The following is a 27,792-nucleotide window of genomic DNA, read 5'->3' as shown; positions in this document are numbered from 1 at the left end:
ATCTTGAGAAAGTGAGGCCTAGATGAAGGGTGTGGGTTACAGGGAGGCAGGTCTTGAGGCTTGTAGGCTGGCCTTGCTCCATTTCTAGTCTCTGCTCCTGACTGGTAGAAATACAGCAAGCTGTGCTGCAAATGCTTGCCACCACACATCGAGCCCCCGCTGACTTGTGTTCCCCACCATAAAACTGAGATAAAATAAATTTCTCTCCTCCTGAGTCACTTCCTGGCAGGTTTTATACTATGGCAATGAGGAAAGAAACACTGGAAATTGGTACCAAAAAGTGGAGTTATTGCTGAAATAAATCCAATTGTGTGGTTTGTGGGCCTTTGGAACTGGTTTGCTTGAAGAATATGGGGGAATGTGTAGCTCAGGGCTGAATAAGCCCTGGAATGTTGTAAGTGAGGTTCCTTTCTGCAGTAGATGATAACAATTAATGCAGAGATCCACAATCAGTCAAATGCAGAGCATAAGGAATTGTGAGAGGCTCAGCTCTAAATGAGATGTCTGTGTCACACTCCCTCTTCCAAAGGTTCAGAATTCATTGCAGAGAGGGGGACAGAAAAATTGTAAGAGCCAAGATAATAAGCCCCTGCAGCAAAAACAGTGTTTGCCAGACATGATGGAACGTATTCCTCAAACCATGAGTGAGCCATGGCTTCTCCTCATTATTTCTGTGAGATATTCTGTTATAGTGACTTGAAAAGTAACCAATATGGTAACACATAAATCCAAAATAATATTTCCTTTCAGTTGTAGTATAGGCATCAGTAAATTTTTAAAGGACTTCTAGGCTCTGTGAATCCTAAGATCCTCATATTTTGCTGTAAGAGACTCTTTTGGATATGTGTGCAGTAATTTGGATAATTTTGCAATTGCAACAACAAAAAGTAGCTTACACATTCTTCAGGCAGAGGGCTACTGAGTCCACTGAACCTTGACAGCAGTGCCCAGAGTGGGAATGTGTACACCTGATGACTAGTGAAGGATGTTTCCCTTTGTTTTAGTTGCAAGAAGCACTGGATCAACACATAGAGCCTGCACAATACGTTCAGAAGATGCACGACTGCATTCAGAAGTACACAGCAGCATGCACAATGGCTTGAGTATTAACAAAGCAAATAAATAGTGTGCTCTGAGATTTATGCCATTCATGATGATTTATGAGAGTTATTCCTAATTTACTTGGAGTGCACAGTTGAGGCCTGGAGGACAGCTCGGCAGCATAGTAATTTTTGCACATTTTACATAAATGTTGCATCTTATCTACAAACATAGCTAGAAAAATGATACTTATTTTACTGTTTTGTTCTGTTTTGGTTTTTTGAAACAGGGTTTCTCTGTCTGTATAAGAGCTTTGTAGACCAGACTGGTCTCAAACTCATAGAAATCTGACTGCCTCTGCCTCCAGTTACTTTTTAATTTTTAAGAATTTAAATAATTATTACTCAAGATGTTTGTTGAGAAATTATGAGATGTTTTTAAACTTGACACATGAGAGTAACTACTTTAAAATGTACATTATAATAGACTTGGGCTTGAAAATTGCAAATTAAAAGCTACAGCGAGAAAACAAGCAGAAAAAATCGAACAGTTAAAGAAGAACCTACTAGGAAAAATTTTGGTAAGTTATTCCCTTATTTCTCATAATAATGAAAATAAAGTTTTATTTTTCTAGTATTTGGAATGTTTTAGGCAGTAGAACAGTTTGACTGGTGAACACACTGTATTCATACCAATGTGTACAATTATATTAGTAACGCACATACTCCTCTTTGCAGAAGTTTGCTGACCTCATAAAATTAATGATCTGGGCAGCAAATTTTAAATTAAAATGTTGTGGGAGTCTAAAGACAGTCTGTGTGTCCTACATTGTTAGCCACTCACCCATTGAAGGACATGTAGGCATCGTCTATGTTTTGATTATTATGAATAGTGCTGCTCTTACAAGATTATTTAGTAAACAGTGTGTAAAATTTACATACAGTGTACAAAAGGAATACATTTCTCTTATTAATGTAGTTGTTACTGCTATGATTGTTACGATATTTTGCATAGGGATTGAACCTGTGACCCAACAGATGCAAACCAGGCGTTATGAGCACCGAGCTACACACCTCGCCTGCACTATGCATCCTGAGGCTGTGATTGAATCTCTGCTTGGCTTTTAGAAAAGCTTTTAAAATTATAGGAAAGTAATTATTTGATGTAGACTTTGGGATACCTATTTTAGTCTAAGCCTTCCCCACAAGATTTTGACAATGAATTCCTTATAACATATATCTCATCAGGAATGAGTACTAGGTCATTATATAAACATTTTTCCCAGAGGACAGTGGAATCTTTGGATTCTAGAAAAGAAATTTTTATATTCATCTGTGATCATTAGCCAAAGACTTATTAGTCAAAGTCCAATTTAGGAAAAAAGAGATTGTTCGGTATGTCAATATAATCTTGTATATTGAAAACTCTATAAATGTTTTCCAAGCAGAACAGAATGCTTTCACCTGTAGAACTTAAGATCGTAAGTCTGCAATATAAACACTAAACTGGAACAATGCAGTCGTTGCTCCCAGTAGTTGTTTTTTAAGTCACAATTACCAGACTCTTACAGTTCCATTGTAAAGCTGTAGTTATCGCTGTTGGATATGTAGTCACTCTTTCTGCTCCCAGCTCATGCACACAAGGACTTAAGTGCTGAAACATTGATCACCGGCTGGTGCATCCAGTCACTGGAGGTAAGTGGCTCATGATGGCACTGATTTCTTTAATGGACTAATACACTCTTGTTTCATAGCTGAGTCTAGATGAAGAGTGACGGGAGACACATCTGTCCTTGGCCTCATCGTTGTTGCTCTGCTCCATGACTGTCATGAACTGAGATTTCTCCTCAGTAACACATCCAGGCCACCATGGTTTTCTGCCTCACTTCAGGCATAAAATGTCAAGTGACTGGGGACTGAAACCTTTGAAGCCATGTGCTGAAATAAATCTTTTTCTAATCATTTGTACCAGGGGCAGGGAAACCTGAACAATATAGAATGTCGGCACCAAGAAGCAGAGTGATTGCTGTGTCAAACACCTAACCCTGTGGTTCTTAGGCCCTTAGAACCAATTTGTGTGAGGAATGTAGAAACGCTTGAAAAAAAAGCTTATAGAAACTTTAAGAGAACTTTTGTCCGGGAGCTCAGAAGACTAAAATGTGGAAAGTATAGGCTGTGCTCATGAAGTTTCAGATAGGAACAAGGACTCCACTGTAGGTAGACTAGAGGCTATTTGTGTTTTCTTCTTGAAAAGAATATGTTCTCCTTTTGTTCATGGCCTAAGACTATATGAAGCCAAGTTTAAAGTGATAAATTAATTTAACTTGCAAAAGAAGAAGTTCCAGTCAGCCTGACATTCAGGCTGTTGCGCCACCATTGCGAGCTGCTTTTAGGCATGTGTTTACTAAATAAAAACTAGGAGCAAAAATATGATTGGACAATTTTTGAAATGTTGTGGTTTGGTCCTTTTTGCCTCTATAAAACTGGGGTTAAGAAGGTATGGTCTCTGTAGAGATAAACACTGTTTAAAAGAAGCCAAGGTCAGGGCACAGTGTTGCACACCTTTAATCCCAGCACTCAGGAGGCAGACACAGGTGGATCTGAGTTCTAGGTCAGTCTGCTCTACATAGTCAGCTAAGGTTATAGAGCGAGACCATCTTAAAAAAGAACCAAAAACAAACACAAAACCAGCAAACAAAATCAACAACAACAGCAAAAATAACTATATAAAAAAGAAGCCAGGTTTTTTGTTTTTGTTATTTTTTTGTTTTTTTTTCCAGGACAATCAGAAAGATTTCTTGAGGGCGTCTCAGGTATCAACAAGACCACCACACCAGTAAAGGCATTAAAGTTATAGAAGGGTAAATTCATTTTAAAAAGACTTGAGAAGTGAAAGCAGCTAGATACACTTCTGACACAAGACTGCCTAAGATGCTGTTTCTCAGAATTCCTTACACGATGCTCAAATCATACCTAAGGGTTTGCATACAGCTCAGAAACTAACAACAAAAGATTGTCAAAACTTTTAAATGTATACTTAAATGCACACTAAATGTCTAAAGGACATAAGCCTTTAGAGGCCAGAGGGAGAATATTACAGTTTAAAAAACCTCATATGTTGAAGACTTGTGCCCTCGCTGATGGGTCCAATCATTCTCAGTGATTGGCTCATAGAGGTGCTAAATTCAACAAGAGAATAGTGAGAGATATGATTGGCTCATAGAGGTGCTAAATTCAACAAGAGAATAGTGCATCCATGGATTCGTAGCTGAATATGGTATAAGGTCTGAGGCCTTCTTGGGGAAAATAAGTCAATGGGGATGGGCCTTTGACAGATGGATCTGTCCTTGAAAAAAAAAACCTAACAGTTGTGTTGATGGGTCTATCTTATGACTGAAAAGTATCTTTGAGATTTCCTATAGTCTCATTCTCTTACTATATTTTAATACACAGAATTTGACAATTTCTTAATAATGAGTTACTAAGAATGAAAGCCTCAAGGTACCCTCTTATATCACTATCATACAGATCAGAAAGTGAGAGACTAATAGGACCCCAAGCCTATTAAGTTTATCAAAAATAATGAGGGTTTTGCTATTTATCCTTTAAAAATTAGGAATATTAGCTAAAATCATTAGCCACTTTGAACTCCTCTCCACAGGTCAGAGTCACCCAGTGTCCCAATTCCTCATGTTCAGCTGCATCTCATTTCTGTGCCACTTTTATGTGTAAGAAATCACCTCAAAATTCAATGTCTCAAAGCCAGCATTTTTTTTTATGATCTACATTTAAGTAAGAATTAGTGCAGCTGGCTCACTTAGCATCAACTTCAATGACTAGAAATTAGGCACTAAAATAATCTCAAAACTTGTTTATACACATGTTTAGCAGTAGAATCTGAACTTTAACTAGACTTTTGGCTGGGTTGTCTTTATTAGGATTCATTGTGTGGCGTGAGTTCCCGCACCATTACAGTATCATGCTACCGAATTAAATCATTCTTATGCACAAAATAATATGAATTGTGTCTCTCAACCTTTTTATCACTCATCTTTGAGAATCATTACATCTCGGCACGCACTTCAAATATTATCAAACATTTACAGTTTGGGAAAGAATTATTGACATTAGAATCTTTATTTATAAGATTCATTAGAGTCTTATATATTACTTTCCTTCCTTATGTCTTCTTTAATAGTGAAAATAGATGCCATAAGGTGCCTTCTTCTAAGGGGTAACTTCATGTTAAGACAAAAGTGTAGAAAAATAAAATTTTTGTAACAAAGATAATGAATATGAAGATCATGTTTTTGTGACTTTGGTGAAGTTTTTATTGTTGACCTTCTGAGTAACAACCGTGTTGTAAGAATCAATTAGAAATGATACTTTGTTGAACTAAAGTTGTGTCCGATTTCTCTTAGACTGTTCCCAACCTGCTTCCCCAGCACCGAAGCGTGTGATTTTGTGCCCACAGAATGATGATCTTACTGCAAAACTGGAAACTGCGTCTTCCAAATGTCTACACCTGCATAAAGAAAACCAGCGGCTCCGGCAGGAGTTACTGTCTACGGAAACCGTACAAAAGAAATGTGAAAAATTAAAGAAGCATAAAAAGAAGTTAGAACAAGAAATAGTTAACCTCAAAAATCACATGGAAAAGAATATGATAGAATGTGGTCAAATAGAACAGTATAAATGGGAAATCCAAGAGAAAACAAAGCAGGACTTAGTGGAAAAATTAAAACAAATCAACCTATTTTTGCAGGTTATTTGCTTACAATATGTCTTTTCACTGTCAATTATATTTTGGATGTATATGCTGCATGTACTCCTCCTACTTCTTTTGTAGAGGTCTGTTTTATAACTATTAAAGAAGTAGTGGAAAAGGCCAGAAGTTAGGGAGGACCAGACTGAAACAGTGTCTTCTGGACACAAGCCAACTGAACTCACAAATGCATAGCAGATGTCACAGTTTGCAGAAGACCTGGATGAGATGGAGCCAGTCAGCATTTAGCATGAAGTGGGCCGGGGATTGTGAGCTCCTCCCCTGACTAAGGAACTCTGGACAGTTGATGGCTTCTAGGGAAGGGAGTAAGTTTTATAGGCTATCGTCCCTAGTAGGTCAATCATGATCCAGTAGGTAGCCTTACAGGCATGACTAGATGAACAGCACAAAATTGGCACATCACTATATTTAAGAAAAGAAAGATAAGAAATTAAATGTAGGAGGTCTTGAAGGAAGGAGAGAGGATGCACATGACAAAATACATTAAAAATACATTCTTATGAGACTCTCAAAAAAATAAAAATGTTATATTAGAAATTTTGGAAGGCAGATAATGCATGTTTTCCCTTGAGATAGTCCCATTGGTATAACCAAAATGATCATGCAAAACTATTTTTCTTAGAGAATCATTTGATATTGAAGACTAGCTGGCACAAGACATGACTTAAGGAGAAAAAAATATAGCACAAAAATTGCTCTTAAGTTACCGAATTCCACTTTTAAAACTGTTAGATTGTGTGAGTCTGAGCATAGCACAGTACTGATTTGAGGCCGTAGTTAATGGTTAGAGCACATGGTAAGCACATGCGTTCAGAAACGAATGGTTCCATTTTAAGTTCAAGTTTAATGTAATTCGTATTTATGAAAAAGGTTTAGAATTTAGCATTATTTTACATATTTAAATGCATTTGTGATGTAATTGGTCAAAACTAAAGGAAACAGATGCATAGCAACTGTTTGAGCTGGTCATTTTGAAACTGCTCACCTTTCATTGGCCAGACGCAGGCAGCCTATGAAGACAAGCTAGAGAAGCTGAGGCACAAACAGAACGCTTCGGTGCGAACGCAGATGGAGCTCAGAATAAGGGACCTGGAATCGGAATTCTCTAAAATGAAGAATCAAATAGATTGTAATCAAATCGAAATGGAAAACTATAAGCAGCTCTACCTGCAAGAAGTAAAAATTAGAAAATCATTGTCAAATAAACTAAGCAAGTAAGTCAGAACATCATGGAAGATAAATCAAACTCATTAACTTGTCCCCAGGACACATGAGGGATAAGGAAAGAAACTCTAGGATGTAAATTTAGAGACTGGTGCAGCAGCCAATCAGAGTGCTGGTCTAGCAAGGCAGTGCCCCTCCCCTGCAAAAGTTTCAAAGGAAAAGAGAATATAATTTTAGAACGTAAGATCGACAAAATAACTTATCCTTAAGGGGCTGGAGAGATGGCTCCGTGTCTAAGAATGCATACTGCTGTTGCAAAATAACTGAGCTCAGTATCCAGCATCCTCATCAGGCAGCTCACAATATCCATAATTCCAGGTCCAGGGAATCAGTGTGTCAGGCTCTGCCAGCTCCTACATGTGAGCACACACATATCCCTTTCTAAAGTTTTAATAACTTCATGTCAGCGTTTATCTCCCCCTCTTCTTCCCTATGGCTTTTTATCCTGCTTTATACTCCGCTATAGTTGACCTGCATATTCTAAAGCTGTGTACTTCATATACTCTTGTTACCAAACTTCTGGTTAGCATCTTCTCAAAAAGAAACATTGACAAGGTTGGAAAATTACAGCTTAAGCCTGTGGGTCATGGGATACTATTACCAGTGCGCTGGGCACATTCTAGCCTGTGGGATGAGGTTCTTTCCCATTATTTCTTGAGGGTCCCTACACACAACATGTCCTTTGGCATGTTCTACTGTACCTAAAAAGTACAGTTTTGTCACAGGAAAACATAAGGAAAATATAATTTGGAAAGATGAGAAGACACTTTCTGATTCAGTGTAGGTCTGAGTGAGGCCTCTAAGGCCTTGGTAAATGTGTAATGGCTGCTTTGTCCAGAGGTGCCTAAGCTGTTTGTGATCACCATCTCAGCCATCTCTTCTCTCGTAGAAATGATTCCTCTGAGTTATTTTTCACTGCCACACACTTAAAATGGGCAGAATGTACATATAATAAAAGACAAATGCCTTTAAGGGATAGTTTTTTATATTGGTTTGCCAAATACATATATTTCTAACTTTCTCACTCTTACTTTCAATGTTCTCACAAAGTAGATTGGCAATTAAAACTGGCAAACTAGCGTACTCATCACTTCACGGGCACCCTTTCACGTGTTTCTAGGGACGTCGGGAATCAAATGCGTAGGGCTTCTCCAGGAGTCAGCGGTGTGACTCACTGAGCCATGTGTTAGCAACAGAGGTCTCTCTGCTGCACTGTTTGGATTGTTTGCTAGTTAGAAATTCCCCTAGAAATACATGCACTGCTTTAAAGCAGTTTAAGCTCTTTATTTAGATACAATGTATATGCTCTGACACAGTCTGAGTACTAAGATACTGCTTAAGGAGGAATTTCACTGACCGTTTTAAAATGTAGATTACTGGGGATGCACTCAGGAAAATGAGGTGTGAACAACTTGTCTCCCACTCTTCTTAGAACAGATGAAAGGCTAGCAGAGGTGAAGACTAAACTCCTCCTGGAGAGGAAGCAGAGCAGATCACAGCACAGCACCATTGACGCAAGATCTGTCCTGGAGTCCACCTGTCCTCGAGACCTTAGTAATAGACTTTTCATCCCAAGAGCTTTCTCTGGAGAAGACATAATGGTTCCTACCTCAAACCTCTGGCGTTCGGTTGAGACCATGGAAAACTGCAAGACCAAGGTAATCTTTTTTAATTGCTTTAAATTTCATTCTGGTGTGGTTCTTTTTCATTCAAATAATACTAAAAGTTGGCTTATGCATGTTGAGTGAGCACCACAGTATATGCTCATAAAGAAAGAAAGCAGGAATTGATCATCTTCAGAAGCTCAGAAGCTCCTTCGCACACAGTGCTCATTTGTTAGCTTGGGTTCCATATGTGACTGACAGCTAGACTGCAGTTTCTCTAAAACCATATTAGCTCACACTTTAGAAAACGAATGTGACAGCCAAGAGCCAAAGGTTTATTTTACTTATTTATTTATTTATTTTGATTTTTCGAGACAGGGTTTCTCGGTAGCTTTTGGTTCCTGTCCTGGAACTAGCTCTTGTAGACCAGGCTGGCCTTGAACTCACAGAGATCCGCCAAAGGTTTATTTTTAAATGCTTGGGCTTGCCTTGTAAATGATTTTACTTTGCACTTCTGTATTAGTTCCATGTTTCCTCCTAGTTAAGTGAAAAGTATCATTAGAATTTTAATGGAAAGCCGGGCAGTGGTGGCGCACGCCTTTAATCCCAGCACTCGGGAGGCAGAGGCAGGCGGATCTCTGTGAGTTCAAGACCAGCCTGGTCTACAAGAGCTAGTTCCAGGACAGGCTCCAAAACCACAGAGAAACCCTGTCTCGAAAAACCAAAAAAAAAAAGAATTTTAATGGAATTGCATTGACTCATGATTTGCTTTCCATATCATGGCCAAATTCACAATATTAATTCTGATAGCCTGTAAGCATTGTGATAACTTTTCATTTCCTATTGCTGCCATTGGTTGCTTCCTTTGTTGTTTTCAGTGTTTCATTGTGAACTTTCCACTGTCACCTTCCTTACCCACTCAACTTTGTTTGCCCCCTCTTTTGTTCATCCATCAGTCCAATTTTAATGTCCATGTATTCGTGAATGTGCAGTGCGGTGAACCTATCAGTGGTAACACTCTTAAAGAAAAGTGACTCAACAGCTCTCAGGGGCAGCAGTTTCTCTGATATGTCCACTTCCCATTGCCATGGTACTTCTGGCTTGAACGTGCTCCAGGCTTGTGTATGCTGTCATAACAACCGTCATTTCGTGTATGTTGCTGGCTGCTTTGTCTGGAACATATTGGTCCCTTCTGTTCATTCGCCTCCTCTTGCTTTTGCAGTTTTTATGCCCCTCTGCCATGGTCCCTTAGCCTTGCGGGGAGAGGGTGCAGTATAAATGGGCCATTTAGGGCTAAGAATTCTGCAGGATCTTATTCCTGGAACCTTGGCTCGTTGTGAGTCTCTATGTTAATCACAATCTACAGCAAATAGAAAGTTTTTCAGTGAGGGTTGAGGAGACGCATTAATCTATGGATACAATGGCAAGTCATTAGAAGTCAGTTTAGCATAGTGCCCATTTCCCAGAAGAACAATAGTAGATTCTCTCTAGGAACTCAGGACCTGTCTAGTCACACGTTCTTGGGCCAGTAATGGTGACAGATATGGGTTTTATCTTCTTGAACAGTACTTAAATCCAAAGTGATTGGTTACTCCCATAAAGTTTGTTCTACGATTGCATCTGTGAATAATACCTTGACAGGCCAATCCCTATGTACATCACAGGGTCTCACAGACAGGTAAGGGTGATGAGCACCTTCTCCCTCTAGTAGCATACACAGATGTCCCAGTACTATGAGAGCTGACCAGTATGCGTTCAGGTCAGTACCATCTTGATGTCTCCATGCTCTATGACTCAAGCATGTGGTGTCTTCAGCAATAGAGTCTATCATCAAGTTCTGGGGATAACCAAGATCTTTGACAAAACCTGTAATGTGGGATTCTTTGGAGACTTAATAACAAACAACTTGTAGAGAAGTAACTCATTCCTCGGGCTGGGTTTTTATTTGTCAGACTGTGGTGTCGAGTAGGGTCATGATTGCTGTGCTATAGAATAATTCCCCATTTTGACACTTTTCTGTGCAAGAATATATATACTTTAGTATCTGCATTCGCAGGTTTCCATATGAATTCTTTAAGCCTTTAGTGTTATTTATCCTTCCCAATTATTTTATCTTACGCTATTTCTTTACTCCAAATTAACCCCTTTTGTTCCATAATTCCCTCTTAACCTTTCATAAATCTTCATTATATATCCCCTCTGTTGAAAGCTTCTCCATGGGCCCTTAGTAATTTCCTCACCGTGATGGGCATTCCAGATGAAACGTGTATATTGAAAGATTCAAGGTGACATCCATAAATAAGGGGAAAAAATATGGTGTTTGTCTTTCTGGGCCTGGGTTTCCTCACTCCAGATGACTGTTCTCTTTCTCCTCACTCACCTATGAATTTCATTTCAAAAACATTGCAAATAAAAAAGTCACACATTTGTTTTTCTTAGTAGCTGATTAATATTAATTGTGCAAATGTACTACATTTTCATTGTCTGTTCGTCACCTGATGGGCATCTAGGCTGTCTCCATGTGCCGGCTGTGGTGAATAGTGGAGCAGGGAGCATGGACGCAGTGTGTCTGTAGCAGGATGGAGCATATATCCAGACGGGTCCAGCGGGGTCCTGCGGAAGGTCTGTGTTCAGCTGTTTGCACAGCCTCCACCTTCATTTCCGTACTGACTACATACGTTTGGACTTTGAACAGCAGTGAATAACTGCTACCTTCTCACCACATCCATCTCGCCATTTGTTAGCATTGGGTCTGGGGTTTTAGCCGTTCATTGGAACTTTAATTTCTGTTTCCCTGATGGGTAAGGATGTTGACTGTTTTAAAAGTGTTTCAAAACCATTTGTGTTTCATCTTTTAAGAAGTTAGCTCCTTATTTTTTCTTTTTCTTTAGTATTTTTTTCAATACAAGTATGATACTTCCCTCATTAAAAAATGGAGATGTTTATTTCACTTACGATTTTGTGAAATAATTTGAGGCATGTTGGTATGAATGCCTCTTTGAAAGCATAGGGATACAGCAGGTGTGGTAAAAGGCGTGATGGCTGGAGCCACAAGCTAAGAGCTCACATCCTGATTGTAGACAGGAAGCAGAGAGACTGAACTAGGAACGGTAAGAGTCTCTGAAACTTCAAAACTCACCCCCAGTGACACACTTCCTCTAACAAGGCCATACTTCCTAAGCCTCCCCAAACAATGTCACCAACTGGGGACCAAGCATTCACATGCCCAAGACTGTGGGGACAACTCGTTCAAACTATCACAAGGAGTAATAGTAGCACACAACCTAGGAGCAACATCATTAGTCATCAAATTGGACTTTAGAGAGAATTGATGCATGGTAATGGAAACCTAGTCCACTACTCAAGGATGATGAAATATCATTTCTAACTGCATTCTAGACACTTTGTACCTACAATTAAAAGTAGCTCTCGCTGTCTCATCAAAGAAAATTCTTTCTGCAGTAGACAGAGACCTTTACAGAAACCCACAACTGACTTAGAACAGCCAACTGCACTAAAGCTTCAGGGAGCACTAAAGCCTCAGGGAACACTAAAGCCTCAGGAGCATCACCAAAGAGAGCAGGAGGATTGTAAGAGCCAGGGCGGGGCAGCATCTGCTGTGAGGCTGTCTTCCACATCGACACAAGCTGTACCCGTGAATTTCAACAGTCCTGACAAATGGCACCAGTTAGCATGCCAGTGTGGATAGGGACGCTCTCACAAGGCCTTGCCTCTAGATGAAAAGCTCTAGGTAATGATGCCTGCTGAGAGAGGGAGAATCGTGTTTCCCAGGGACAAGCCCCCTGATAAGTTAGCAAAGTGGTCAGTTCTAAACACACACACACACACACACACACACACACGTGTGAGCAACACTAAAGGGGTTCAAATGGTTGTATTTATAAATTTACATGTAAACACATGTTAAACATAATAAAGAAAAAGAGGCCATGAAGTTAGAAGAAAAAGGGAGTTGGAGTGAGGAGAGGAATGGGGAAAATAATAAAAATTTTTAAAAATATGTGTGGCATTTTGTCACTTTTGAATAAACTTTGGCTTGAAGTCCACTTTATCAGCTATCATTATGGCTGTTCCTGTTGGTTTGTTTACATTTCTTTGATTTACATTTTTGTTTATTGACTTTATTGACTTTAATTTCAGTCTGTCTTTGCCAGAAAAATGATTTTGTGGTAGATAATAGTCAAGAGTTGTTTTTTTTAACCAATCATCTCTGTATCTAATTGGCGGGTTGAGATCATTTATACTCAGGATTATTATTGAAAGAGGCTTTTCTGATTCCCATAATATTGTGCTTTTGTAAGTTGTTTGTATGATGGTTCAGGGTTTGTTGTTGTTGGTTGGTCCCATGTTGCTATCAAGAGTTTTCTGGCTTAATATAAGTATGTGGTAGTTTGAATAAGAATGCCCCCCCTAGGCTCCTATATTTGAATGCTTGGTCACCAGGGAGTGGGACTACTTGAAAGGGTTAGGAGGGTGTGATCTTGTTGGAGGAAGTGTGTCACTGGGGTAGGTGTTGAGGTTTCAAAGGTCCACACTAGACCCAGTCTTTTTCTCTGTGCCTGTGGGTCAGGATGTAGCACTCAGCTACAGCTTCAGCACAGACCTACATGCCGCTAGGTTCCCCATGATGATAATGGACTCAACCTCTGAAACTATAAGCAAGGCCCCAGTTAAATGCTTTCTTTTATAAGAATTGCACAGCAATAGAATACGGAACTAAGGTGGTACCAGGAACTGGGGTATTGCTCTCATAGACCTGATCATGATATGTGTTGGAGAAATATGGAAGACTTTGGAAGTTTGGACTAGAAAAGCAGCTGGATGCTTTAAGTGGGTCTTACTGTGCCATTCTAGTAGGAACATGGATGACAACGCTGAGGGCGAGTTGAACTGTGGGAGCCTGGGTCAAGACGTTTCAGAAAGGAAGACTATTGGTAAGTGACATAGAGACTATGCTTGACTCTGCTTCCCAAGTGCTGGGATTAAAGGTGTGCCACCACCACCTGGCTGGAGACTGTCTTTATACATCAGCATAATCACCCTAGCCAAGAAGTTGGTCTTGGGGAACGTCCATCCCTCTAGCCCTACTTCATTGTTCAGTGGTCTCAGCCTCATCTTGCCACCAGGTCTTCCACTGCGATTAAGGACCAGGTTCGTAACCAGGTCTTTCCAGTCTTGTGGGATAATTCTGTCACCATTGCCCATGAATTTAACATCAGCCTCACAAAAGGTTGATGCATACTATATGAGACTATCACTTCCTTAAATAGCCTCACATCTGACTCTTCCACAGGAATCCAGTCAGTTCTTACTTAGCCTGGAGGATACCTGTCATTTGGCAGTTGTTCCCATAGGGTGACTAGGTAAATTAAGGTTGTTCTTTTTTTCTTTCTTTTTTTTTTTTTTTTTTTTTTGGTTTTTCGAGACAGGGTTTCTCTGTGGTTTTGGAGCCTGTCCTGGAACTAGCTCTTGTAGACCAGGCTGGTCTCGAACTCACAGAGATCCGCCTGCCTCTGCCTCCCAAGTGCTGGGATTAAAGGCGTGCACCACCATTCCTCTATTTTACAATGTAATGGTGAGGTTGATTCACCTTTAAATTCTCCTGTCTTTTTCTGAATAGCTCTATTATCTGTTTTAGTAAGTTTTTCTAAGGCTTGTAACTTATCAGTCAATATTGCATTATTTTCATTAGTAACGTTTTCTAAAGCCTGTATCTTGGTACTTATTATCAACAAACATTTTTAGAGATGAAACAAGAATTACCAGACTAATAATGTTTACAATTGACATTACATAAATCACAGCTAAGTTATTTATCCCCTCATCTAATTGCTCCATTTTTAAATCATCCATTGTGGAATCATCCAGAGACCTAACTCCCTCCATAGTAATAGTGTTTCCCATTTTTTAACGTGGAAAGAAACTCTCTCTCATCTTTCTTTAACTAATTTCCCCCTTTAAAAAAATCCCAGTTGTCAGCCTGGCGGTGGTGGCGCATGCCTTTAATGCCAGCACTCAGGAGGCAGAGAGACTGGCGGATCTCTTTTGAGTTCGGGGCTAGCCTTGTCCACAAGAGCAGTTCCATGGCAGGTTCCAAAGCTACAGAGAAACTCAGTCTCAAAAAAATAATTCCTGTTGTCTCACAAAATCTGCTGATGATGGTGGTGAAGGGTGAGGCTAGCTGTCACTTCGTAGCATAGCTGGGTGGAGAACACAGGTGGGACACAACCTGGCTTGGGACAGCTGCCACTTATCATGCGTCAGCAGCCTGAGGAAGAGGTTCAAGGGAGGCCCACAACCCACAGGAAAAAGGAGCCAAAGAGGCCGTCTGCAAAGTGGACCCTGGGAAATGTGAGAAAGCAGCATGTGTGATGGGTGGCCGGGGAAAGCATAGCGCTACCCAAAGCCAGAGCTGCCCAATGAGGAGGGGCTAACTACGGTGGCATTTGGAGTCCAGGCACCTGTGGAGTTTGAGACTTGTAGAGACTGCTGTAGATTGGGTGCAACAGGAAAAGCCCAGACTCGCTCAGAGGGCTTGGGGAAGAAAAGGAAAAGCCAGCCTGCGGTGTAGTGCCTCCTTCGGGTACAACTCCTGTGTGCATGCAGCTCAGGCAAAGCCACCAGCAAGTGGTTATTTGTAAATTCCTGCCCTGAAAGTGGAATGCCCGATAAAGCATTAATCTAATTAATCTCTTCAGCTCCTCAGTCCAAAAGGGCCAAGATCCTGTCTCAGCCCACCTAACCACTTCCTGTTCCTCTCTCTACAGTCCTCCAAACCTCTATGGTCAGCTAGCGGCTAACTCCACCCTCTGGCTCCCACTAAGCTTTATTTGTAAGAACACAATCAAAATATCACACAACAATGGGAACTTTTGAAGTTGGGCTTGAATGCATTCTTACACTGTAATATAGTTAGAAGATTCTTGGGCCCAGGTATGTGGTGGTTTGAATAAGAATGGCCCCTATAGACTCATATATTTAAATGCTTAGTCATCGGGGAGTGGCACTATTTGAAAGAATTATATCAGGAGGTGTGTCCTTATTGTCACTGGGGTGGGCTTTTAGGTTTAGGTTTCAAAAGTCCACACCAGGCCTGGTCGCGCTCCCCCCCCCCCCTCTCTCTCTGCCTATGAATCAGGATATAGCTCTCAGCTATTGCTTCAGCATGTGCCTATATTCAACCATACTCCCCAAATGATGATAATGGACTAAACCTCTGAAATTGTAAGCAAGGCCCCAATTAAGTGCTTTTTTAAAATAAGAGTTTCCTTGGTCATGGTGTCTCTTCACAGCAATAGAATATTACTCTATTCTTCTCATGAAATTTATCCTTTCCTGTGCTTGCATGATCAAGATAATCTTCCCCCGCTGCTCTGCATCTAAATTTCCTTTAAATATCTTCTGAAGCATTGGCTTGGTGATTCTGAATCATGTTAATTTGTGCTTGTCTTTAAATATTGTTTTCTATTAATTTCCTACTCTGCTGGCTATAGTAACCTTAGTTAGCAATTATTTAACTGTGTTTATTTTTTAATAACTGAATTTCTCATTTACATAATTTTTAAAAATGTTTCCTTGATGATTTTTTCCATGTTGCTGTCTTTTCTACTTTGTTCTATCCTTTTCGACATCTTGATGTCCTTTCTTCATCACATTGCTTGTGTTTGCTCTTAGACGTCACTAGTAATTTCTAATGTGCACTTGGAACATTAGAGAACTCTAAAGCCTAAGTCTTCCAAACTTGGGCTGTGGAGGAGCGTGAAACTGGAGATTTTTATATTTTCTCACATTTAGACTTGTGCTGACCCTAAAATATTAAGTGTCAGATATCTGTTAAACAGAAATAGCTGGGTTGGGGTGGGCTTAGCTCTCTGATGGAGAAATTGTAGCACCCTGGAAGCTGAACATATTTATTACATAGAAATGAACAAAGATGAAGTTATTACAAACAGCTAAATATGAAGACATGGTTATTGCATATTTATAAACAAGAGGCAGGGTTTATGGTTCATGAACAGATCACAAGTTTAGCTACTATTAGTAGGAACAATCTCTGCAGGGGAGTCCAGGAGGAGAAGGTTATGATGAACATTTTCTGCACACACTGTCAACACTCACTCTTAGTCCTCCAAGGAAGGCTTTGCCATCCCTCTGAGCCAGAGGGTAAGGAGTCCTTGATGTGTTAAAAGCATGCATCCACTCAGGACTTCATTCACTCAGGACCTCCTCCACTTCCTACACAAGACAACAGAGCTTCTATTCCACTGAAATTTCAGCATTTTCAGTTGGATCACCCATGAATCTCAAGTGATTGGTGGCTTCAGAGTTGGGAGATCTGATGACCTCTGACTTGACTGATGAGATTCTATAGGTATCTCCATATGATAGGCTTACCTCTTAGCCTCAGAGGGCAGACTGCTTATACAAATCCTCATGCTGCTAGAATTTCTTGGTATGTCAGAATCCTGCCCAACTTCTCTCCATGACTGCCTTCTGCTCTGTGTCTTATATTTTGGCTGTGGGGTTGGCTTTGGGATTCTTCACATGTATTTGGGATTCTTCACATTTTTTCTACAAGGACCCCACAAAATTTTAGTCTTAAAAACAATTAGATTCCCTCTCAAGATGATGACTTCCCACAGCTCTCTGAGTCTTGGGGAATGACAAACAGACCTGTTCTGGACTGTTGACCAAACACACGAAGAATGATTGTTTCTTCCAATCTCAAAGTTTGCAGGAAGCATGAATTTGTCACGTGCATTGACCACTTGTCTCTTTTCACCAGGGCCACGTCGTCTACCTTTTGAAAGGAAATTGGTTACCCTCTCCCTCAAATTTTGGAAGTATGTGATCATTCTTCCTTTGTCCCCGCCACTCTGTTCTCCACACTCTTCGAGGGTCTTCTTCGTGGTTTCCGGTGCTTTGACATCTTGCTCTCTGAAGTAGTCCGTTCCTTGCTGTTTGGGCTCTCTTCACTCCCTGCAGCATGTGGAGGCAGTTTCTAATCCGTCCTCTTACCCAAACAGCCTCAGTCTTTAATATTTTAATGTGAAGTTCTTTTTTTAAAAGATTTATTTATTTATTATGTATACAGTATTCTCAGTATTCTGTCTGCGTGTATGCCTGCAGACCAGAAGAGGGCACCAGATCTCATTACATATGGCTGTAAGCCACCATCTAGTTGCTGGAAATTGAACTCAGGACTTGTGGAAGAGCAGGCAGTGCTCTTAACCACTGAGCCATCTCTCCAGCCCTGTAAAGTTCTTTTTAAGGGAAAAAACACCGAAGTGAAAAAGCAGTTTGAACAGATACCCTTTTTATGAAGAGTAACATATTGCTAAGAATCACAAAGTAATGCAACCAGCCTAAAATATGAGGATATGTTTAACCTTTGTATTAAAAACACAACTCTTTGAAACATGGACATGAAGTAGATAAAGAGTAACAATCACACTTGCGTTGATGAATCTACAACAGGTCCGCACATTGTCCCTATTACTTAACTCAGAACACAGTGGGGTTTCAGTTTACTTATGATTTTATTTTATTTTTTATTTTTATTTTATTTTATTTTTGGTTTTTCGAGACAGGGTTTCTCTGTGGCTTTGGAGCCTGTCCTGGAACTAGCTCTTGTAGACCAGGCTGGACTCGAACTCACAGAGATCCGCCTGCCTCTGCCTCCCGAGTGCTGGGATTAAAGGTGTGTGCCACCACCGCCCGGCTAAATTTAATTTTTTAAAATTGGATCACTTTGTGATCCAATTGACCTTTGTATTACTATGAATCCCAGGTTGGCCTGGGATTCACAGCTTTCTCCTACATTACCCTCCTGTAAGTAGAGATTGTAGGCATGTGTTACCTCAATGCTTATTGGCCACATTTTAATGATATATAGTCCCCATCATATTGTTTCTTGCTTAATTTAAACATTATAACTAATATTTGACTTCAGGTGCTGCAGGAATGGGAACAAAGTATAACTAGAGAATTAAGACAAGGTAAGTGTCAATTTTGATTCATTAAATTTGGATTAATTAACTGATTCCTGGAATAAAGTATAAATAGCTAACAGTATCTCTTTCAGTGGGAGTTTCTACATTGCTATTTGTTCTTACAAAATCAAGGGAAAGGTGTGCAAAACAAAGCATTCTTAATGAAAATATATTTATCCACTGTTTATTCCTTTCCTATTGCTTTAAATTCCTCAAGGCCTTAAACAGATTAAACAGATATTTTTTATATATAAAGAGTAACATTTTGCTAAGAGTTGCAAAGTAATGTGGTTAGCCTAAAATATGAGGGTTCATTTAACCTGGTATTAAAAACACCCCGTTTTTGAAATGTGGATGTGAACTAGATGAAGAGTAGTGATCACACTTGTATTAGATGATACAATGGATACGTATTATTCTGTATGCACCATGTGGCTCCCACTCTCTTCATTTCTCCCATTCTGGTGAAACTATCCTTAAAGACAATGGCATCGCTCCAAAGACCCTCGGGATTACAGGCAGCTAAGGAATTGGAAGAGCAGGATAAGGATTCTGCTTCAGGGAAGAACACAGCAGTTGGTATCCAATACCAAATGGTCAGCCCTGAAAATATACATACAGGTAGCTTTATACAGACAGAGCAGGTGGTATTTATGTATTCAGTAATATATACATGCATGTATGTATGTGCGTAACAATAATTAATGAAAACGTGACCATGAATTTGAAAAAGAGTGATTAGGGATATATGCGAGGGTTTGGACAGAGGAAAACAACAGCAAAAGAGCCGCTCTTCATAAACTGTCACTTGACAAGTGCCTTTCCAGTCTCCCAGCATTTACTTCCTTATCTGTTTGCCGTTTATCCTCAGGGGAAGCTTAAACTTCCTTATCATCAACTGAAAATACCCAAATCCACTTATTCTTGGCAGTAAGTCAGACTTACCTCTGCATAGACTTCCCTCTAGCTGCTGGCTCTCACTCCTGCCAAGGCAGCCTACTCGGAACTCCACCCACGCTCCTGCCCGTGTCCACGTTCTTCTTTCATTCTGCTGAGTTACCTTTCTTCTTACCCTTCAGATATCAGCTCTTAGATATCCACCAAAGAGCCGTACTGACATCTGAGTCTGATTGTTCTAGAAGTGTTGTGTTTTGTACCTGTCAAAGTGTCTGTGAGTACATGGACATTGTCAACTCACCTGTTCTTTTTCTTAGCGTTATAGTATTTGGTCGTGGAGGAACAGACTGTATGATCCTCACCTGTCTTACCTGTGCTTGTCACAACACCTTACTAAACAGCTCTTGAAGAATGCTTGAAGACCGGAAAAACCATATGTACTGTCATTTAGTCACATTGGCAATTAATTGTATAACTAGTGCCAATTTCATTTGTCTTTTCTACTGTAATAATTTTAATTTTTCTTTATTAATGAGAATTTTATACATGTATATAAGAAATACAATATATATATATATATATACCTCGTTTCCTCCAACTTCCCTTATTTTTCCCCCAACATGTCCCCTTCCATCTTCATTCTTTGTTTTATAGGTTGTCAACTTCAGTTAGTGCTGCCCATCTGTTCACGGGTGTGGAGCAATTCACTGGAGCCTAAAAATCCTCCTAGTGGCCATATTTCCCCAAAGGAATGATTCTTCCCCTTTAGCAGCTGTCAGCTCTCAATAGCTCCTCAGTAAGCGATAGAGCCTGGAAGTCATCAGCCCCGTCTGTGCCACATGTTGATTTTGGGTAGATCTTAGCTCCATCTGTGCCAGATGTTGATCTTGGGTAGGTCTTTGCCCCATCTGTGCCACATGTTGATTTTGGGTAGGTCCTGTGCAGGTAAGCACAAGCACATATGCTGTGAGCTCGTGAGTATGATGGGTGTTTCCTGTCCACAAGTCAGCCCCTCCCATCCTCTCATTTTGATATTCTTCCCACCTCCTTTTCTGCACTATTCCTAGTCTTAGCTCAGGGGATTGTCTCTTATTCTCAGGGCTCTGATCAGTTCTGCATCTCTCCAGTGACTACTGTCTACTGCAGATAGAAGCTTCTCTGATGACTGCTGAGACCAGCCCGGGTCTTTGGGTATAAACATAACTGTTTAGAAGGTTACAGATATAATGAACATTAGCAAAACAATAGTAGGTTCTGCCCTCCAGTCTGTGGCCTGCCGAGCTGTGTTGTCTAGTTTTATGTCAACTTGACACAAGGTATATTCATCAAAGAGGAATTTTCATCAATTGAGAAAATGCCTCTAGAAGACAGGGCTTTATGCAAGCCTGTAGTGAATTTTCTTAATTAGCTATTGTAGCATGGATGATGAAAATCCAGAGACAGAGACAGGGGTTGAAGCTGAAGAGGAGAGAAGCAGAGCAGCAGCCACTAGAAAGACCTTTTCCCTCTATCAGTGCTCAGACCGAAGGGGCGATCCTCAGACTGCCCAGAGTGCACTGCAGCTCCACCAAACCCCAGACTCCACCCTCCAGTGAATATCCTGTCTCTTCCCCTATGTCTGCTCAGCTATATCCCTTCTTGTCTCCACCTCCCTAGTGGGATTAAAGCTGTGTGACTTCCAAACAGTAGGATTGAAGGAGTGAGATTAAAGCCACCGCCACCTGGATCTGTTTTGGACAGATCTTGTGTAGCCCAGAGTAGCCTTGAACTCACAGAGATTTGTCTATCTCTGTCTCCTGAGTCCTAGGATTAAAGGTGCATGCCACCACTCCCTGGCCTCTAGTGGCTTAGCTTTACATTCTGATCTTCAAGCTTTATTTATAAAAATATGCCTTTAATCCCAGCACTTGGGAGGCAGAGGCAAGCAGATCTCTGTGAGTTCGAGGCCAGCCTGGTCTACAAGAGCTAGTTCCAGGACAGGAACCGAAAGCTATGAAGAAACCCTGTCTCGGAAAAAAAAAAACATATAAAATATCACTACAGGGGGCTGGAGAGATGGCTCAGCGGTTAAGAGCATTGCCTGCTCTTCCAAAGGTCCTGAGTTCAATTCCCAGCAACCACATGGTGGCTCACAACCATCTGTAATGAAATCTGGTGCCCTCTTCTGGCCTACAGACATACACACAGACAGAATATTGTATACATAATAAATAAATAAATATTTAAAAAAAAATATCACTACAAGCTATTGATGGAGGAGGGCCTGGCTCACTGTAGGTAGTGTTAACCGTTGGCTGGTGGTCTTGGGTTCTATAAGGTTGAGCAAGCTGTGAGAGCAAGCCAGTAAGCAAGCACTCTCCTCCATGGCCTGTGCATCAGTTCCTGCCTCTGAGTTTCTGCCCTGTTTGAGTTCCTGTCCTGACTTCCTTCAGTGATAAACAGTGACATGGAAACATAAGGCAAACAAACCATTTCCTCCCCAAGTTGCTCTGGTCATGTGTTTCACAGTAGAAACCCCAGCTAATATACCAGCCAACGGTTCTGATCAGGATGACGGTACCAGGCACTGAATTTCCTTCTCTGTACGGCCTCAGATCCGATCAGAAAGTGGTTAGTCCATAGCAGTCATGCTACAATTCACCAGTGAAACATACTAAGTTTATCTTCATTAACATTGATATTTTTTTTAACTTTTTAAAGCTACCTCATTGTTAATTCACTATAAAGTCTTTGACATAGAGATTTTTTTCTTTGCAGCTACTGCTGAATCTGGACTTCATAGAACTTCTTCTCTAGAATTCACTCATATGTGAAGTCAGAGTCTTCCTAACAGACCTATCAGAAGAATATGTAGAGATCTTAATACACACACGCACACATACACACATAATTTGAAATATAATATTTTACCTTTGATATGTTATTTGACTGTTCATAAAACATTTTTATTATTTTCCAGTATGTATAAAGCATTAAAGAATATTTTGTATCAGAGATTGGTAGTAAAAAATAAATATTTTAAACTATTTTTGGCATCTGTAATTAATTTTTAAGTAAACATTTCAAGTTAACAAATGTACCATGGAATTTTATGCACTCAAGCTTCTTCAATGCTAGTTGTCACAGTGGCACACAGAGAAAAAATTCTTTTTTTTTTTTGGTTTTTTGAGACAGGGTTTCTCTGTGGTTTTGGAGCCTGTCCTGGAACTAGCTCTTGTAGACCAGGCTGGTCTCGAACTCACAGAGATCCGCCTGCCTCTGCCTCCCGAGTGCTGGGATTAAAGGCGTGCGCCACCACCGCTTGGCAAGAAAAAATTCTTAATGCTTTGGTGGGATTAAATGTCACCTTAGTGAAGACTTATTTGCCAATTTTTATCAACCCATGGATATATATTAATATATATTTTAAATATTATCATATATAGTTTAAATATCATCTTGATATACTGGCATCATAGCCTTTGTCAACACATTTTAATTCAACTTAACAAAATCATGGATAAAAAACAGACACTGTGGAAATTCAGAAAGTCATAATGACTTGCTTTTAAAATCTTTATTCTACCAAATCAGAGCATCTAACAGAAACGGATCAATGTCTAGCTGTATCTGGGATACCAAAGCTGAATCAAGATGAAAAGCAATAATTTAAATAGACACATAGCACTCAATGGATTGCAAGAGGTAATTAAAAATCTTCCAACAAAAAATGCCCAGGGCCAGATGAATTCAACACAAAATTATACCACGTATTCAAAGTAGAGTTAACACTAGTACTCCTTAAGGTATTCCATGAAGCAGAAAATAAAGAACATTTCCAAATTCTCCTTTTAAAAGCTTGTTTTACTCTATTACCAAACCAGACAAATACCCTATGGACAAAAAAAAGAGAATTATGGGCTAATATCTCTAATGAACATGGATACAAGAACTTTCAAGATTTGGGTCACCCAAGTCCCACACCTACTGGGACCACAGCTTCCTCTCAGATAGTCTTCTTGCCTTTCAGCTCCACCCCCATCCCCGTCAGCTTGCAGCCAGGGACTCTAGCTATCACAACTAGTGCACTCCCAGTTAGGTTACCGATGCTCTTTCTCCTCCTCCTTTCTGGTCACCCAGGTACTGTGACTGTTTGCCAGGTACCACAACCTCTTTTGAGTACTTCCCTTCCTCTGGGACCAGCCTGCTCCCAAACCATCCACTACTAGGGACACTCCAGTTTCAACACTTGGCATGGACCCTGCCTACCTCATTTCCTGTCACAGCAGAGAACAGAAGACATAAAATAGAGGCAGTTGCCCTAAACACCATGATAAACAGAGCAATCCTGGTCTGAGTTAGACTCCTCCTGAACATTGCAAACGCCACTGCTGAAAGAAGAAAGGTGGCTTGAACAAAAAAGAGAAAAATTCGACCAAGAAACTAGAAAGTTGTACAAATCCTTCAGCAGGAATAAAATCTTGGGAAAATAGTCACCTCTAAAAATGTAAGTCCCATAGTAATGACCCGAATGAAAGTGACATGAAGGAACTTCCAGACAAAGAATTCAAAAGTATGATTATAACCATGGTCAAACAATTCAAAGATAACAAAGAGCTAAATGAAATAAGTTGGTCTAATACATGAAAATAAAGTGTGAATTTTTAATGAAAACCCTTAACTGAAATAGTGTTGGAAATTAATACTCAATAAACCAATTACAGTCCTCAGTGGAAAGCCTTACCAAGAAAATTGCTCATATGAAAACCAGAGAGTTGGAAATGGAAGACAAAATTGATGAACTGGCTCACTCTGTAAATATCAATGAGAAACTTTAAAAAACATGAATGGAATGCGGGAAATTCTGGAGACATCAGGATAAGGCTGGAGACTCAGTCCTGCCAACTGCCTGGGTTATTGGCACCAAAAAATGACAAAAAAAACTGCTATGAAGGCTTCCCCAGAGACAGAGATGCCCCTCCACGTGCAGGAAGCCCACAGAACACCAGATTGACAGGACTAGAAAGAAACTCGCTTGACATGCTATATTTCAAACATTAAAAATACAGGATACAGAAAGAATTGGAAGCTACAGGGGAAAAGGTCAGGTCACTTAAAAAGGCTGGACTGTTTGGAACAACACCTGGTTATTAGGTGGAAAACTTAAAAGCTAGAGGGTTCAGGAAATATTCATCCCAGGTTGTAAAAGACCACACTGTCACCCTCAGCAAAAGTTTCTGAAAGTTGAAGGAGAAACAAAAACTTAAGAGAAGTGTAAGTGGAGACTACTTGTTCATTTTATGGCTGCCCAACTCAAATAATCACACAGAATCTATAATAATTACAACACTACTTGGCCTATTAGCTCAGGATTCTTGTTAACTAACTCTTACATCTTAAATTAACCTATTTCTTTTTTATTTATTTTTATTTATATTTTTCTCTGCTCCTCTCCCTGCCTCTCCCCTCCCCTTCAACCCTATCCCATGGTTCCCATGCTCCTAATTTACTCAGGAGATCTTGTCTTTTCTACTAAATTAACCCATTTCTATTCATCTATGTATCCCCATAGGCTGAGGCCTACCAGTAAGGTTCTAGTGTTCTGGCATCTTTCTCCTTTGGCAGCTACTTGACATCTACCTGACTCCACCTTCTTTCTCCCTGTATTCAGTTTAGTTTTCCCTCCTAGTTCTATTCTGTTAAGCCATAGGCCAAAGCAGCTTCTTTGTTAATCAATGATAATAAAACATATCACAGCATACAGAAGGGAATCCCACATCAGAGCAAATAAGAAATTTGCTACTACTAAGCCAGATCTACAGAGGGTGCCAGAAGCAGGACTTCAGTCTGAAGAGAAGGAGAAATACCCAAGAGTCACAGAAAAGAAACAAACAATGCCGTAACAGGGAATCAAAGAGATATTAAAAAAACCACAACATTAACAAAGTTATAGAAATTGACTTTGATTTTCAATAACTGTGAATGTTAATGGTCTCAATTCCATACTAAAAAGACAGACAAAAAGATGAGGTCAGAAAAGAGGGCGCATTTTTTTTTCTGCTTCTGAGAAACATGTTTCATATCAAAATAGACATCACCTTAGAGTAAAAGATGTAAAAACCAAATGTAACTAAAAACTAATCATATTCCAATTTCTAAAAAACAGACTTCAAATCAAAATTAATTAAAAGAGGTAAGGAAGAATGCTCCCCTCTCATTAAAGAAAAAAAAGTCTATCAACAGGATTCTACAGTCCTGTACACATAGACACAAAACACGAGGGCACACTTCATAAAAGAAAGACTGTTAGATCTAAAACCACAGAGCAGGTCCAAGGAAGTGAGAGTGGGTGCTTTCAATACCCCATTCTCACCAATAGTCAAGTGCAGGGGTTTGTATAAGAAGTGTTCCCCATCGTCCCCAGTATTCTGTGTCCCAATGGGTGACACTGTTTGGGGGGAGTTGTAGTCGGATCCAAGAGCGTCATGTCTCTCCCACATTTGTATTTGTATGCAGGATCTTCTCAGGCGTGTTCTGTTTATTTCCAACCTTTCTGCCAATCGGCTTCTTTCATATGCTATTCTCTATGCTGCTATCTCTAGTACCTACTCAGTAATCACAATGTCTCAGTCTTCCTTGCTGAGTCACAATGTCTCAGTCTTCCTTGCTGAGTTACAATGTCTCAATGAGTTACAATGTCTCAGTCTTCCTTGCTGAGTTACAATGTCTCAATGAGTTACAATGTCTCAATGAGTTACAATGTCTCAGTCTTCCTTGCTGAGTTGAATTTCTACTCCAGCATTACGAGCTCAACCCTCTCTTGTAAGTTCCTGCAGCACAGGGCACTAGCTTAGAATAGTGATCGTGTGGCCAGCTCCTGTCTTCTCTGTGTGCTGAGTGTCAAGAAATAATTTTGTAGGTTAGGTTATAAACTGACAATTTTATGGCAGCGGTGGGGCACACCTTTAATCCCAGCACTCCAGAGGCAGAGGGTGGAAGATCTCTGTGAGTTTGAGGCCAGCCTGATCAACAGAGCAATTTCCAGGACAGCTAGGGCTACACAGAAAAATTCTGTCTCAAAACCAAAAACCAAAAAGAAAACAAGACAAAACAAAAAACCACCACCACCAATAACAACAACAACAACAAAAACTATAAATAATGCCAAAATTAAAAACTCCTAGAAAGAAATTGTGTCTGCAGAGACTGATTATAATTTCAATTCTGGGAGGGTTAGAACGCTAGGGTCCCTGAGGCTATTGACCTTATTTTGGGTTAGTTTTAACCCTCAGGTTAGCCTTTCCTTGACCACCTCCGTGTGAGAACTAGTCTTGTGGGTAACACACAGCAGCTTACCCAATACATTGGCTCCCACCAACCCAAAAGCAAGAATGTCATCAGATGTCATTTTAGGCCTGTAGCAAAGCCTCCCCTTCTCGCTGTAACCCTCTCTAAAGTACCCTCTAATTCGTTTTAAACTCTTGTTTTATGACTTTTCTGGTCTCTAAAACTATGAACCTCCATAAAACTTCCTCCATGTTAGAACACGGAGTTGGGGGAAGTCTGAATCTTTGTCCTAAACCGTGCTCACCCAAATGGCTCAGGAATAAAATATCTCTTATTCTCTTTACGATGGGGCTCTGTTTCTTCTGTTGACAGTACTGTTATTTTTTTACTTGCATTAGTAGGTGTAATGGTCGCATGTCTCTGAGTAGTTAGACTGTGCCAAGCGCCTTTCCCACATTTGTTGATGTGAGATGCAGAAGGGTATCTGAACTATGTTTTAAACTGTACTTCCCTCTGCTGGTGTAAGTTGATTGCTTTTCACTTTTATTTACTGTGAGGCCAGTGGAAAGAAAAGACAATCACGGAAATGAGTGACTATAAGAGCACAGGTTTAATCTGGAGGGGGTGCACCTGTCTGCCTACAGACTGGGGTAGTTAGGGGGAAAGTGTTGGAAGGTTGAAGGGAACTGGAATGTTTCCTCTTTTGTCTCTAGGTTGGCCAATGCTAGGGAGTTATGCCCAAGTTATTAATCCCCAAATGAATTCACGCAGCCCAGTTTCTGATGCAAATTACACGAGGGTCCTTATTTTACAAACCCAAGTTTGGACCACCCCTTTCTAGCACCCCAGCTTCGTGAATGAGGAAAGTGTGTGGTGATGAGCCGGGGAGGGGAGATGTTTAAAGGGGAAGCGCAGGAATCAGGGCAACTCAGGTCCTGTTGTCTTGGGATTGGGTAAGGAGG

The 27,792-nt window shown here is 40.2% G+C and overlaps 1 protein-coding gene across 1 annotated transcript in view; it reads left to right on the top strand.

Moving 5' to 3' along the window:
• Window positions 1-27,792, top strand: part of LOC130866055 (ankyrin repeat domain-containing protein 26-like) — a 68,327-nt gene that overhangs the window by 34,012 nt on the left and 6,523 nt on the right. Inside the window, exons 6-10 of the mRNA XM_057757303.1 lie at window positions 1,005-1,075; window positions 1,528-1,621; window positions 5,515-5,805; window positions 6,826-7,040; window positions 8,483-8,708. Of these exons, the coding sequence (XP_057613286.1) occupies window positions 1,005-1,075; window positions 1,528-1,621; window positions 5,515-5,805; window positions 6,826-7,040; window positions 8,483-8,708 (897 nt within the window). The remainder of the gene's footprint in view (window positions 1-1,004; window positions 1,076-1,527; window positions 1,622-5,514; window positions 5,806-6,825; window positions 7,041-8,482; window positions 8,709-27,792) is intronic.

Source organism: Chionomys nivalis, chromosome 24 (assembly GCF_950005125.1).
Source record: "Chionomys nivalis chromosome 24, mChiNiv1.1, whole genome shotgun sequence".
Classification (NCBI taxonomy): domain Eukaryota; kingdom Metazoa; phylum Chordata; class Mammalia; order Rodentia; family Cricetidae; genus Chionomys; species Chionomys nivalis.
The sequence above is the reverse complement of the archived record's forward strand: the minus strand, read 5'-3'. Positions and strand labels throughout refer to the sequence as shown.